At 33.3% G+C, this 14,649-nt stretch overlaps 1 protein-coding gene across 6 annotated transcripts in view; it reads left to right on the top strand.

Annotated features, from left to right (window-relative positions):
• SCN2A (sodium voltage-gated channel alpha subunit 2) overlaps nucleotides 1-14,649 on the top strand; it is a 62,518-nt gene that overhangs the window by 28,256 nt on the left and 19,613 nt on the right. For all 6 annotated transcript variants that reach the window (XM_080601138.1, XM_080601139.1, XM_080601137.1 and 3 more), the window contains 3 exons: nucleotides 752-925; nucleotides 2,561-2,917; nucleotides 4,112-4,591. In XM_080601138.1, coding sequence (XP_080457264.1) covers nucleotides 752-925; nucleotides 2,561-2,917; nucleotides 4,112-4,591 — 1,011 coding nt within the window. The remainder of the gene's footprint in view (nucleotides 1-751; nucleotides 926-2,560; nucleotides 2,918-4,111; nucleotides 4,592-14,649) is intronic.

Below are 14,649 nucleotides of genomic sequence, written 5' to 3'. Positions count from 1 at the left end.
GATTTATCCATTCTTGCTTTATGAAATTTAATTCTCTTCCCTTTGCAAAAGATGGTAAGATTTATTGAATCAATATGCATTTTGATTTTTAGAATCCTCAGCTTCTGTCATTGAAGCTAGTTACAGAAATTTATATAATGTTTTCTCCGGAACGAACACTTACAAATTGAAAGAATCTTCGGATCCAATCCCACACCTTTTCTACTCCTCACTAGCACCTTCTGATGTCCTGTCTGTAGAGGGGAAAGACCCAGTGAGCACAGCATATATTCTGTGACTTCACAGGAGGTGGTGAAGTAGGATGACAGTGCTATTAAGAACAACTTTTTTTCTTAATAAAATAATTGCTCCTCTTACAAACTTATCTTTACCCCTAGAAGTAAAAAGATGAGATGTCACAAGGGCAAAGATGATATTTGAGAAGAAAAAACTGAGTATTAAAATCAGAAGAGATTCTATGTATCAGTATTTATGCATGCATATTAACTGCATAGAAAACATTTTTCCCCTTTCTTCTTTGACAACCAAACACTGTGATGCATATGTAAGCTTCAAATCTGAATTTAATTCCTAACCAAGTCTATTGGAATATAGAGAAGGTATTCAGATTCATCATGGATTGCTTGCTGAGGATATAAACCTAACAAAGGTTGAATCTGACAGTTTTATTTTATAATATTTTATATATAAGATATAAACATTATAATATTTTCTCATTAAAATGGAGTAAGAAACTGTATTTTCGTTGCAGGTGTTTACTGGAATTTTCACAGCAGAAATGTTTCTCAAGATAATTGCCATGGATCCTTACTATTATTTCCAAGAGGGCTGGAATATTTTTGATGGTTTTATAGTGAGTCTTAGTTTAATGGAGCTTGGCCTTGCAAATGTAGAAGGATTATCTGTCCTTCGATCATTCCGATTGGTAAATATACTAAATAAAATACGTTTCTATATTTTTTTATATTTGTGCATTTATGTCTTGCATTTTTCATTTGTACGTTATATATTTAGCTGAGTCAGAAGTTCCTTGCATAAGAACTTAAAAAATACTAAATTCCATACTGCTTAATGGCAAATATTTATTATGTCAAGTTTGTTTTATACGTTATCTTGATAATGTCTGTTTCTCCTTCAAAACATTGTCAACATCAATTTTGTTTGCAGCAGGGGTGTGCTTTAAGAATTAACCTTTTAAATAGTGGTATCTTTTAGAGTCTTTTTTTTTTTTCATAAATGAGGGAATAAAGAATGCAAGAGCCACAGACCATCACAACCTATGACTGAAGAAGATAAGTAATCCACTTAGTAAATAACTGATTAATTAATAAAAGTTTATCAACTGTTTAGCTGATAAGCTTCCATTACCAGTTTGCTTACAAGGTTATTTTTAGAAGAAAGCAGTGTTAAGAATTTTCTTTGGATAGAAAATATATATTTTCTGTTCTGAAATCACTAGAGTATCCCTGTCTGTTCTTAGATACCTCTGACATGAATAGGAACTTGAAAAGCCTTGGTCTTGCTGAAGACTAGGCTAGCATGCAATTTGATGTTCAAATCCTCTTTAAAAAGACATAAACAATAAGAGAAATTAAACTAGAGTTCCTGGTCATCAACTCCTGCCTTAAATAAAGCAAACCTAAAAAAAATAATTAAATAAAGCCTCTATGAAAAAGAGGTTTTTTTTTATTTTTATTTTTTTAATTTATCTATTTGCTGGTTCTCCATATAGCATTATATTATATTTTCCTAAAGTCGAGTATCTGTCTGGATTGACTTCTCCCTCAGTAATAGAGTTCTGTATTTTCCTTTGCATCTATATGTATTTTAATTATGTCTCATTCCATTAAATAATATTTACATTTAAGTTCCTTTGATTGTCTGAACACTTGCTATATCTTTCCAATTATGTCAATTTTTGTCTAATTCGCACTTTAATATAGCATTTTCTTTTGTCCACTTTTCTCAACATTGCATGGTAAACTTTGTAAGACGCACATGGTGCTTATTTTTCATGACAGAAAAGGTGTTGTAAGAGATACTTGTAAGTAACTTCTATGCCTGTCATTAAAAACTCTAGCTTGTTTCTCCATTTAGGAAAGCCATTTCTTCCATCTCTCTGCTAATGAACAAGGAGATCTGAGTGTCTAAACACTAATAATCTTGTTAAGCTGATCACATTCCACATGCACTGATTTATTTTTTGTAGTATTCTCTTAGAATTAACTGAAGGAGAAAAGAATGTTTTGACCAATTTGTCTGTAGATATCTACAGTCATCAAAGGAGGCAAAGGCTGAACTGGAGACTTTGTAAGAATCGCAGTGTAATTGAAGTGAGCAGAGACAGTATTTTTGGCTTCTTGTGACTCAGATAAGGACTTAAGACTACTGATATCTAGTACTATAACTAAAGTATAAAGTTTGTAACTCTGTATTTAAAGTTTATAAAAGTTATGTGACACATGATTTATACACATGGTAACTGGAATATGAAATGTATAGTGATGATTTATTACAATTAATAACACGAATAACTGTGTATTTTTCTTCTGTTTTGTAGCTTCGAGTTTTCAAGTTGGCAAAATCTTGGCCAACTCTAAATATGCTCATTAAGATTATTGGCAACTCAGTGGGAGCTTTGGGGAATTTGACCCTGGTGCTGGCCATCATTGTGTTCATTTTTGCTGTGGTTGGAATGCAGCTGTTTGGGAAAAGCTACAAGGAATGTGTCTGCAAGATCTCCAGTGACTGTGAACTTCCACGCTGGCACATGCATGACTTTTTCCACTCTTTCTTGATTGTGTTCCGAGTGTTGTGTGGAGAATGGATAGAAACAATGTGGGACTGCATGGAAGTTGCAGGCCAAACTATGTGCCTTACTGTCTTTATGATGGTCATGGTGATTGGAAACCTAGTGGTATGTAATCAATGAGAGTTTTTAAAGTTTTAGAATGTATTTCCTATTTTTCACACTTTAGAAATCAGAGAGATGGAGACTGAAGAACTTTAGGAAATTGTTTAATTCATTTGCCCTTTCTCTACACAAAGTTCAAATATACCTTGACCAGTTTGTCTACCTCTTTTAAATCTTCACTGAGTTTGTAACATCTTTAGTAAGATCAGTGCTAAATTATTTTCATAAAATATTGTCATAAAGATGCCCTTAAAAAAATCTAGCTTAAATCACCTTTGCAGCCAATTAGATTGCCTGGTATCAATAATCATGCAAAACAATTGGTCTTCATGACAACATTTATATTACCTAAAGGCTTACTGTTTCCACTTTCAGTCTTTTACTTCTGAAACAGAATAAGCCTAGCTGTTAATTTTTTTCTCATAAGTGATGCTTTCTAAACTGCTTAATCCTGTTGTTGCTGGTCTCTGAATTCCTCCCAAGTGCCATTTTCTGGATAGAGGCACAAGTGTTGAATAATTTGGAATAATTATACTCCATGTCTTACACATACCATTCCTCATTATACATCCCCAAATGACATACCAAATTTCTGTACCAGCATTGCTCTCCTGAGAATGTGACGGAATGTGTGAAACAGCTTCCTAAAACCAAAATATATCACATCTGTTGATTCTTTATCTATTAGCTAGTTTTCAAGCACAAAACAAAACCAGACTGAGGTATTCTGGGCAAATATATAATTTATTATATTCTGAATTAGACACACTGAAATTATGATCTTCTGAATTGTAGAAAACTGGAGTCTGCCTGCATTCCCCTTGCGTATGAACACTACTAAGGAAATGACTTATATGGCTTGCATACTACATATTAGGTTGTATCCTGTTTCCCTATGTCATTTTCCATTTTGAGAAGCAGACCTGCAAGACTTTGTGTGGAGAAGAAAGTCAAGGAAGAGTTAGATTTTCACCTATATTAGTCAAGTTCTGGAAGCTAATTTAATAATTAAGTTTTTGTCAAGTTATAATAAAAGGGCATAGGGAGTATGGATTGGAAATAGCAGAAAGAAAGTGGTTTGAGATAAAGTGCTAGGTGTGATATAAAAATTATGTCATATCAAACAACCCGTAATGGAATTACTTGTATGACTTTAAAATAAGAGATCCAGGTTATTTTCTCTTTACTGTCTTTTAGGTACTCAACCTCTTTCTGGCCTTGCTGCTGAGCTCCTTTAGTTCAGACAACCTTGCTGCTACAGATGATGATAATGAAATGAACAATCTACAGATTGCTGTGGCAAGGATTCAGAAGGGCATAGACTATGTGAAGAGAAAAGTGCGTGAATTCATCCAAAAAGCCTTTGTTAGAAAGCAAAAAGTTTTAGATGAAATCAAACCTCTTGAAGACCTAAACAACAAAAAAGACAGCTGTATTTCCAATCACATGATAGTAGAAATAGGTAAAAACCTTGCCTATCTTAAAGAAGGGAATGGAACTACGAGTGGCATAGGCAGCAGCGTGGAAAAATATGTTGTTGATGAAAGTGATTACATGTCATTCATAAACAACCCAAGCCTCACTGTGACAGTGCCAATTGCTGTCGGCGAATCTGATTTCGAAAACTTAAATACAGAAGAGTTTAGCAGCGAGTCAGACCTGGAAGAAAGCAAAGAGGTAGGACTATTTCTATGTTAAAAACATTCCAATCCTTTTTACTCTTCTAAGCGTACTAGTGTTGAATAAAAATCTATATTTAATTGCTGTATAACAGTGTGCAAACTTGTATTTAAGATAAATTGATGTAAGATTGCAAGTTTTGAATGAGATGGTAGTAAAAGATTGTATTTACCTTAAAAATCAGATAGTATAAAACAATTTTAAAGTAAATTAATATTATTTTCCCCCCCATTTTATTGAGTTAATTCACTTACAAGAAAATGAACAATTTAATAGCCTTGGATACCAAAACTCTTATAAAATGTGGGGGGTGAGTTTTGCAAGTATCTCGATACTTACTTCATTAGTTTAGTTATTTATTCTTTTGTCTACTTTCTGGAGAGCCTCCTGTCAAATTAATTGTTCATCCTGATGCTTTTAACTATTTTGATGTAGTCAAAAAACATCTGTATACATCGTAAGTATATTTGAATATTGGACTAGCATCACTAGATGATTTCATCTCAATCACTGTCAACCATCTGATGGTAGTAGAACTGCTGAAGAAATGAAGTAGTGACCTTGCAGTAAAAAAAAAAAAAAAAAAAAAAGAAAAGAAAAAATTACGAAGCTTTATGTCTCAAAAAATGTTATGAAGCTTTATATCTCAGTATAAGATTATGGTTACCCACTGTCATTTTTAAAGCTTTAAGATGTTTACATCTGATACCTACTGTGAAAATAGTAAAACGCACCTCTGTCTGGCACAATGTGGTGCCAAATGAACAACTCCAAGCTAGCAGTTAGTGAGTAACAGTGGATGCCAATGCCATTCTTACTGTGTTAAGCCTGTGCAGTTGTACATGGTGGAGGCACACTGCATCATGTAGTAAGTCTGTGCTATGTTCAGTAGCAATTCTTGTTCATTCAGAATTAGCATGGGCATTTTTGAGCAGTACTGCATGCTGTGGTGTAGACATAAACTAACATAAAGAAGTTCATAAATGATTTTCTCACACTTGAATCTGAGGATATAAATATGGATAAGATTCTAATAATTCTTACCCCAAGATCCTTTCTTGCACTGTCTGCATCACATTTTTAGTCACATTTTCTTGTCTCTCTTCAGAAATTTCTTCACTGTTCTTTCAAAAATACATTGTTGTGGGTAGTTTTTTTTTTTTTTTTTTACATATTGTTTCTACTAGTGTTTCTCTTACTTTTCATGACCATGGGGTCTACAACAAAGCAGAAGTTCTATTAATTAGCTCTTTAATTGTTCTGTGTAAAGAAGAGGGTGATGATATGAAAGTTTATTGGTCTTGAATGTACGATGTTGATTGATTCCATTCTATCTTTGTACTTAGGATGAGACAAGGAATCTTCTTCAGGCACCTTACAACACACAGGGCATTGTTCTATCATTCCGTTATTCTATTGCTCCATTGTTAACTGTTTCAAAGTTTACTGCTGACTAATGACCAGAAAATTCTACTGCTAATCTGATGAATTTCCACCTAACAGTGAGATTATCCATAACATTTGCATATCACAATAATGTCACAGTTCATTATTCTGACTTACTGTAAATTGTGTTGTTTCTTGGTATAGGCCTGGACCTTCTGGGTTTGTTCTTTATGGTCGTGCTAATCATCTTCAAGCACATCCATAATTTTCAGTCTTTTCCTTGCTTAGCAACTAGTGATATCCAGAAGATGTACTAAAAGTTTGGTGTCATAAATTAAATTCCAATACAAGGAAACAGAATACTTTGGATTTCTTCATCACAAAATATTTATTGCTATCTCTGTTGAGTAACAATCTGTCATTCTGCATTTGTCTGTAAAGTTAATATTAGAACAGTATTTCTATCAGTTTCAAAGATGCTGTCAGCCTAAGCCTATGATTTTTAATAAAATATTCTAAATACCTCATTTGGAAAGTGTGAAGAAGATACTGTTAGTGTATGCTGCAGATATATTGTAACTGGCAATGACGCTTCAGATGATATTACTGTATGAATGGCACTGAAAGAAAATTTTCTGGCAGATATAGTCTGAGATGTTGACTATTAAGTCCTGTTAGGATCAAAAGTATGCACTCAGAAAAGCGTTACTCTAAACTCTCCTCTCTTCACTTCTTATTCTGAGATCCTGTCTGCATCAGGTTAATTCATGGTAGTAGTAAACCATGTTTTAAGGTGTGCTGTAAACTTTTCCTGTGGTTGGTTGTTTTTTGTTTTTTTTTTTTGTTTGTTTTCAATGGTTACGAAGCTATGCAAATATTAGATTTATGTTTTATATTACAGAAAGAAGGACTTTAAACATTTTCATTAGTGATTATTTAATTCTATGCTGAAATCTGTTTTAGAAAATGTAATGGAGTATTCTCGGTTTCTCATGCTGAAGTTGCAACTATTATGCAGAAAACAATTTGTGATTCACTAAACAGTGACAGCAAGAAGGAACATGACTTTTGGGAGTGCCTAAAGATTACGCTATCTGTTTTGCAAAATAAATCTTTCCCTACTACAGATTTTTTTTATAATTTTTTAACATTCAATAGTTGATGGCTAAAATATGTGAACTCCCTTGGAACAGGGACCAAAATCTGAATTTCCCATATGAATTCTTTGATCACCAATGCACTCACTTTTGCTTCTTGCTCTTTTTGTAGTCCACTTAATCTTGTGTATTTACTGCACAAGAGCTTTAAGTAAGTAGAAGAAATGGAAGATGTATCGTATTCAAACCAATAGGCTGATAGATATCAGGACTGAATATGACCTTAATGACAATAGCACATCTATTTCTCCATCATATAGGAGGATGGTATGACTATTGACTGTATTCATTAGCTATATCTTTCATTTTCCCAGTGTAAGGACTGGGTTATTTTACAAGGACACAAAAATACAGATTTGAATTCCTATAGGGAGATTTTTAAAGTGGCTTCTCTCACATTTGAGGCATGAGTGCTGGTCATTAAGACTTAGTAAAAGGAAGTCTTTCTCCTGCAGATAATTTCATTCATTAATTCAATTTCATTTCATTCTTGGCAAAACTTAGTCTTGTATACGTGTGTGTTAAGCGTGCTTCACAAACTGAAAAATGAATACCTCAGGTGATAGACAAAGAAGTGCATATTTAGTCAGGAATGAGCAAATGCCAAGCAGTTTTGCCTAGTCAAGCCTGAAACACTTGTGAACATACTTAGGACCAAAATTTTTTGCTTTTGCAGAAATTGAAGGTAAAAAATTGAAAGTAAACATTTACAAAATTCAGGCGTCTTCAAGAGAGACAAAGTAGTTAAGCAATGATGATTATGAGTATTTTTCTGGATTTAAGTGCCTAAAATTCAAATGTATTTTAATCACAAAAGTAGAGTTTTTGATCTTAATCCTGGTTCCTACTTTTCACTAGAGAATTCTTATTCGCTGTGGTTTTTGATATGGAGAATAGGGGCATACTAGTCACAGGACCAACAGCCGGGTCATGAAATTAGTGAAATAAGACATTTTTAAAATTAAGAAGTGACTATAAATGGCTTTTTGTTCAAGACTTCCTCTTTTTTTGTCATGCTGTACCATGACTTGCGTTTCTGCTTTCTCATATTTTCCCATTCATATAATTCTGATGTTGCTGAGCATTGATCTACAGTCACTTTATTGCTTACAAACTCAAATTAAAAGTGCTCAAGTTAGAAATTGCCACCAAAACACATTTATTTAGCAGAATCTGAAATGAAAGACAGCTTAGACACCAGTGTAATGTACTGTGAGATCACTGCAGAAAATAGCCAGATACTGATGAGTGTGTGTCTGTGTTGTTTTTGTTGTTGTTGTTGTTTTTTGTTGGTGGTGGTGGTGGTGGGGTTTTTTTTTGTCTCTCTACATACATGGATGCATGTATTCATTGTGGCATAGGGCAATAAGATGAATTTCTACATAGTAATTATAATTTATTAGCAAGTTTTAATTAAGTATATTAATGTTTAGTGAATTCTTCATTATAACATGCATCTTTTCCAGCATTCTGATGGAAATATTAACTCAATTATGACCTTCTAGAAACAAAACATACAATATCAGACATGCTAGTAGGTATATGAACATAATGAAAAGCTCTGTTCTAGAAGATTGCCTTTGAGGCCTAAAAAAAAAAAGAAATAATTATGAAGATGTTGTGTCCATAAGAATGGTACTGGGGAAATTCAATGCAATAAGGAAATTAGGGAACATATCCTAAATAAAACGTTACCAAGAAAGTAGGGCCATTAACGTATATGGAGCCACTATGCTGAGTCTGTTGTCCATGCAGGTCTGAAGACCTGAACTGCGTTGCTGCTATCCGGCACAGAAGCTGTAAAATATATTTTCCTTTTTAGGTCCTTTAGTACTATGGGGATGGTGTATATAGAAAATTTTGTAGTGCATGTATATCTGTGTAATAACTAGATTTTTATTATAAGTGTAACTTCTAGGCTAGTATAAACTGAGATATACAAAGCTACAAGATATTTTTTATTTTTAATGTATGTGGGATCTCCTAATACTGTTGCAGACACCTTAATGTATATTTTATTTTCAGCAGTATTCAGCAATCTTAAAGATACTTATTGTCTTGTGTTCTCACATATATTCATGTTATTCTGAATTAATGAAAAGTAAATGTATGAAATCTTTACTCAGCCAATATTTTTTATAAGAATTTCCAGCGCAAAAAAGCCAAGGTGCTGTGTCCTGAACTTCACTTCCTACCATTCTTCTCACAGGAGTAGAACCAAGCTGGATCAGACAAGAGTGCAGCTCTGGTGCCTTTTAGGGAGGCAGAGCATCGTGTCACCAATTTTACACAGGTTACCTAAGCAAATTATACATATATATATATATTATATAATCACTTTTTAATGGATATTGACTGGCCTGCATGCTATTCAGCTCCCGTCCCATTCATTGCAATAAACTACAAACATGCACAGCTGCTCTCTGCTGAGCCACGGGACTTGCATCACAGCATGGTCAGGCGAGATTGGCAGCCCCAATATTTCTACAGTTCAGATGCTATACTTTTTATGATATTCTAACAGTATTTGGCAGTGCATGCTATGTACCTTTCCCAGTCTTGATGGTAAAATTTTCAGGATCCTAGTTTTGAAAGATTTTCTTTCATTTTGTTAGAAGGCAGGATATGTAACACCTAAATCTTTCTCATCAGAATATTAAGAAGTCCATCTATAAATTGTGTTGATAATGGAAGGCTGCTAACTGTTTTTGAAAACTTTCATGCTATTGTAGTATTTTAGATTGTAATGAAGATAGCTTGCAAACTCATGATAGCCATATATATATTTTTTTCTACAATTTTCCCTAGAAATGCGTTTCTTCAGTATTCATATAAGCATTTAGTTATTTGGGGGATTAATATGCAGTAATTGAAGCACCATTAAGCATGAAATTCATTTAATTTCTACAGTCCAAGCATGTGACAATCATTTGGTTAAAAAAGCTTATAGAAAATGGGTGTTTGGCTGGTCAAACATTCAGAGATCAGTTCTGCTCTTACTTACACCCGCACTTATATGTGTAGAGGTGCAAAGAGAAAACTGATGACAAAATCTGGCCAATTCAGTCTTTCCATAGCTCTTTAATTTATGCTCACAAACTGACTACCTCCCTAAACATCTAAAATTGTCTGCCCTGAGAAACTTAAACTTATTCTCACTTTATGGGTAATAAATGCAGCTCAGCAATCCAGTAAATAAGTTATTGATTTGGGACCAAAAGGTTCCCAACTTCAGAATAATTTGCATCTCACCTATTAAAAATTACCATAATATTTACAACACCATAGTGCAATATGATGCTGCTTTCATTTTGGTAAATAAGTGGAATTAATATACACTTATTAAATAGCTTTTTATCTTCTATTTGTAATGAATAATTTATCTGATAAGTCATATTTTGATCTACAGATATTCAAAATTCTTTGCTGCTCTGAAAAATTCAGGCTTTGATTTGTTTATGAAATGGTCACACCATATTGTCAGATGTGTATGATATTAAATTGTGAGATATTGTTTCTCCTTGCAGTTAACTTAGTTAATCTTTACAAACAGTAGGCCCATGATGTTTCAGAAATATCCTTTTGCTATTGTTTGTATGAATTAAAGAGCCTTTTTAAGTGGCTTACAATGGGAGTGCTTTTGCAAATATTTGCACTGCTACTTACAATGCTTTTGCTTTCATCAAGCATTCTTGCAAATATTTTCAATTATCAAATGTTTATGAATACGTAGATTAAAGTAATTATGAATATCAGTAAAGGACAGAGTGGACTGTAATTTAAGGACTCTGGGTTTTTGCAGTATTTGCAAACCATAACACAAAATAGTTTTGCCTTGATTTACAATGTTCTGTTTTTTTGACCTGGTAGAGTTGTTATGCCTGACTGTATAAGCACTAGAAAGTGCCAGGTGCCACTTAGCTGTACCAGTGGAACTACAATGATATTTAGCCACCTGGTTGTTTTTATAGGTGACGTAGCTGTACTGGAACAGACTGTGTAAGTTTGGAGTTAACATCACTACCAAAATCAGAGATCATCTCCTTTTCATACTGACATCCAGACAGCACTGAGAAAAAGAAAAATATATTTTCCATTATTTAATGTTTTCACAGGTGTTGGGAGGAACGGAAATGAAAGCAAAATGAAAATGGTGGTTTCTCTTGGCGCCATCTTACTGCCCCTGTCTATTCTGCTCTTTGCTGCTTCAGTCCCTTAAATTTTGATTTTGACAGCACCCTGACCAATCACGAAACTTCAGGCTTCATTAAAAATGTTAAATTAAGAGCTGTTTAGCTACTCTCTGATAATCATCTTAGAAACAAAGAAAGAAAGAAATGTTAGAAGCTCAAAGTGGCCTGGCTGTAAGTGAAGCAGAATTGTGTGAATCTATGAGATGTTGTGAAGGTTCAGAAAGTAGTTTATTTCAAAAACTTCCTGACCTAAACTTGGCTGCTGCTTTTTGCAATGCTTCTCTGATAGGCAAGCTGCTTTCCACTTTCAGTTTCTTTCTTGAAAGCTAAACTAAAAGCTGTATCTCTGTATACTGTACTGTATTGATGACTAAAGCATGAATGGCAATGCTGTTGGTAAATATGCCATAAAAGACATATATCTATGATAATCAGTATATTGCTGCTTTTGAACCATGTAAGTTAGTGTCTTTCATGAAGACACAATGTATGTTCTGAGTTTTTTTAAAAGTAGATTCCTCTGAGAATAATTTCCTTAGCATACCGTTCACAAAACCTTTCTTTTTTATTATCTAGCATCATAATTCTTGAAGAGTGTCTAATAATTGACCTTGATAAATCTCTTGTAATCTGAGTGACTAAATGCTTTTGAAATCTAGAACCATGGTATCAAAAAAGGTTGAAAAAGGACTTGCTAGCATAGCAAAGATAAAGTTTGGTTTTGATGATTACTTTGTTTCTACAGGTTCATTCTTTTAAAAAGCCATATACATGTTTAGTAGATAACATTGTCTAAATCCAGTTTTTGTAATGCTGGTGAGCAGAGAAGAATTTATCAGGTGCAAAAGTAACTTTGAGATATGTTCAGGTGAAGAACTGGGACATAAGCTGTATACCCAACGTTTCAGGGTTTGCAAATGGGGATAGTCAACCCATACAGCTGGATTCTCTATGTGTGAACACTGGCAATTCCAGTTCAGTGATAGAAAAAGTCTTCATATGTATTAAAGCATATGGATAAAACATAATCAGCAATAACATGATCTACTCCCGGGTGATTTTGTGTTGAATATGTAGAAATCAGTACAATATCCCTGGGTCATTTGCTTTATACTAGAACAGAAGTTTGCTGTGGAAATATGTGATTGTTACTGAAAACTTTTCCTGCTACACTGAACTTAATTGATTTGATGACATCTTAAGATGTATTGTAGAACCTTCCTACCTGTTTGTAATGCATACTAGTTTTTATAAATATTATGTAGAATGCCATACAATAAATTCAGTGTTAAAAAGAACAGAGAAACAAAAAGATAGCTAATAATTATTTCTGTTAAACATTTTTTTTCTTCCCAAAATGATACTTAGTTATTACAGATTTAATTTGTTGAATAATGTTTGTAATATGATTGTTCATAGAGTAACCTGTTTGGAGCTAATTTCAAGTGTGCAAGAACAGCGTGCTAAGGAAATACTCTGTTACATCAATAACAGAAGAGTAACTGAATTCTCAGTAGGATAAGGCATTTTATTGCTGTGTTTCAAATGCTGATAATTCAATTTAGGATTTATCTGTTTAGCTTAACTCCTGTGATTATTATTACAGCTCTTTACAAGAAGCATACCAGTTTTTCAATGAAAAGATTCTTGTAAGATACAACTCACCGTACATACTGGCCCACATAAATAAAGATGGATTTCTGATGTTCCTGATAATTGACTGTTCTGCTGTATCATTTTCTAGCTTTTCTACCTGATCATTTTGATCTCTTCATAGTGATTATCTCTAATCTCCCATCTTGAGTTACCTGTTAGTCATATGCAATTTCAGTAATAGGAATTATTAGTCCTTCTTCAAATTAACGTGTGCTGATTAAACTCTGTGTAATATCTGAGTTACTGAATTCTTCATTTTTTTGTAACAGAATGGACAGTGGGTCTATCAAGCTTATATTTTAACTAGTTCATAAATTTTATTTTTGCTCTGCTACTACAGCATTCTGCTAGAAATGCTGTCCAGATCGGAATGATGCAAGCAACATTTTAAGAAAAGTTTATGAACAGATAGTCACTTCTCAGTTTAAAAGTTATTTATTTTATAGTATTGGTAAACATTAATTTTGACACTGTACATAAATTTCTTTGGAATGTTCCTTATGTTTGTAGCATTTCTGGCCTTTTCTCAAACTGATGATTGTCTTCCACTCATGTTTATATGCTGTGGTCCTTACTTTAGGACTGCAATATTTATCCCATACTTTCCAGCTTCACCATTGTAGAGGCAGTATTCCACAATGACAAAACTGCCGTACACCATCTACAATTTTGAATATGTTGTAATGGGAGATTTGTAAATACTAGTCTGCAGAAAAGTGTGCATCCATGTGTGTACATTGGACCTAACCTCATAGATGCTAAAGTTCATGCACAGATTTAAGACATGAATATGCAAACTGGGATTTTCAAAGAAACATATAGAGGTGTGGATATCTTTGAAATTACATGCATAATATACCATACAATAAATGTTTCCATTTGCTTCATCTTCCTCTAAAATGTGGACTATAGTGTACCATGGTACACAGAAATCAAGATTAAGCCTATGTCAAAATCACAATGTATTGTCACTGTCATTTGATAAAATCAGAGTGGGAAAGAAACTAATTTTCTCTTTGTTTGAAGAACATACTGAATCTTGTCAACAGTGGAAAATTACCTTAAAGTTTCATGGTACTTTCTGTATTCGCAAATAAATATTGTTTACATTTCCTTTACAAAAAACTCTATAGAAGTTGGAGCTTCTTGAACATGTTTTAAAGGAATAATGCCTCTAACTTAAGTTTTAATTGTCAGCAAAGTTATATCTTTAATGTTTCCATGGATCATCCCCCTATTTAATATTGATTCCCCATAGACTGTGTTCTAACTCTGCTTACATCATTCCCTTTATAAAATTAGCTACTTATCAATGCAGCCATTTTACTGATGTTATACTCCACATAGTGATAACATTAGAAGAGTCATAGAATGCCATGATCAAACTGCTTTTACTTACTATAGTACTCATATTTGTCTCTTGCCAGCAGAGTATGATGGCATGAAATAGAAGATTTGGAATATATTATCAGTTTGATTAATTGGTTCCATATTGTTTTATCACAATATTGTTTTTAAAACATTTGTTTTCACTTCAGTTCTCAAAAAATTAAGGGGTTTTTGTTTGTTTGTTTGTTTTTATGGTTATTGGACATGTATGTGTACTGTAACAAAGTAATAAGTAGTTTCAAAATGCACAATAAAATCAGAAAATGCATTGGCA

The sequence above is a fragment of the Anser brachyrhynchus genome (assembly GCF_964034855.1).
Source record: "Anser brachyrhynchus genome assembly, chromosome: 7".
NCBI classification, from domain to species: domain Eukaryota; kingdom Metazoa; phylum Chordata; class Aves; order Anseriformes; family Anatidae; genus Anser; species Anser brachyrhynchus.
This window is presented reverse-complemented; position numbering and strand designations above follow the sequence as displayed.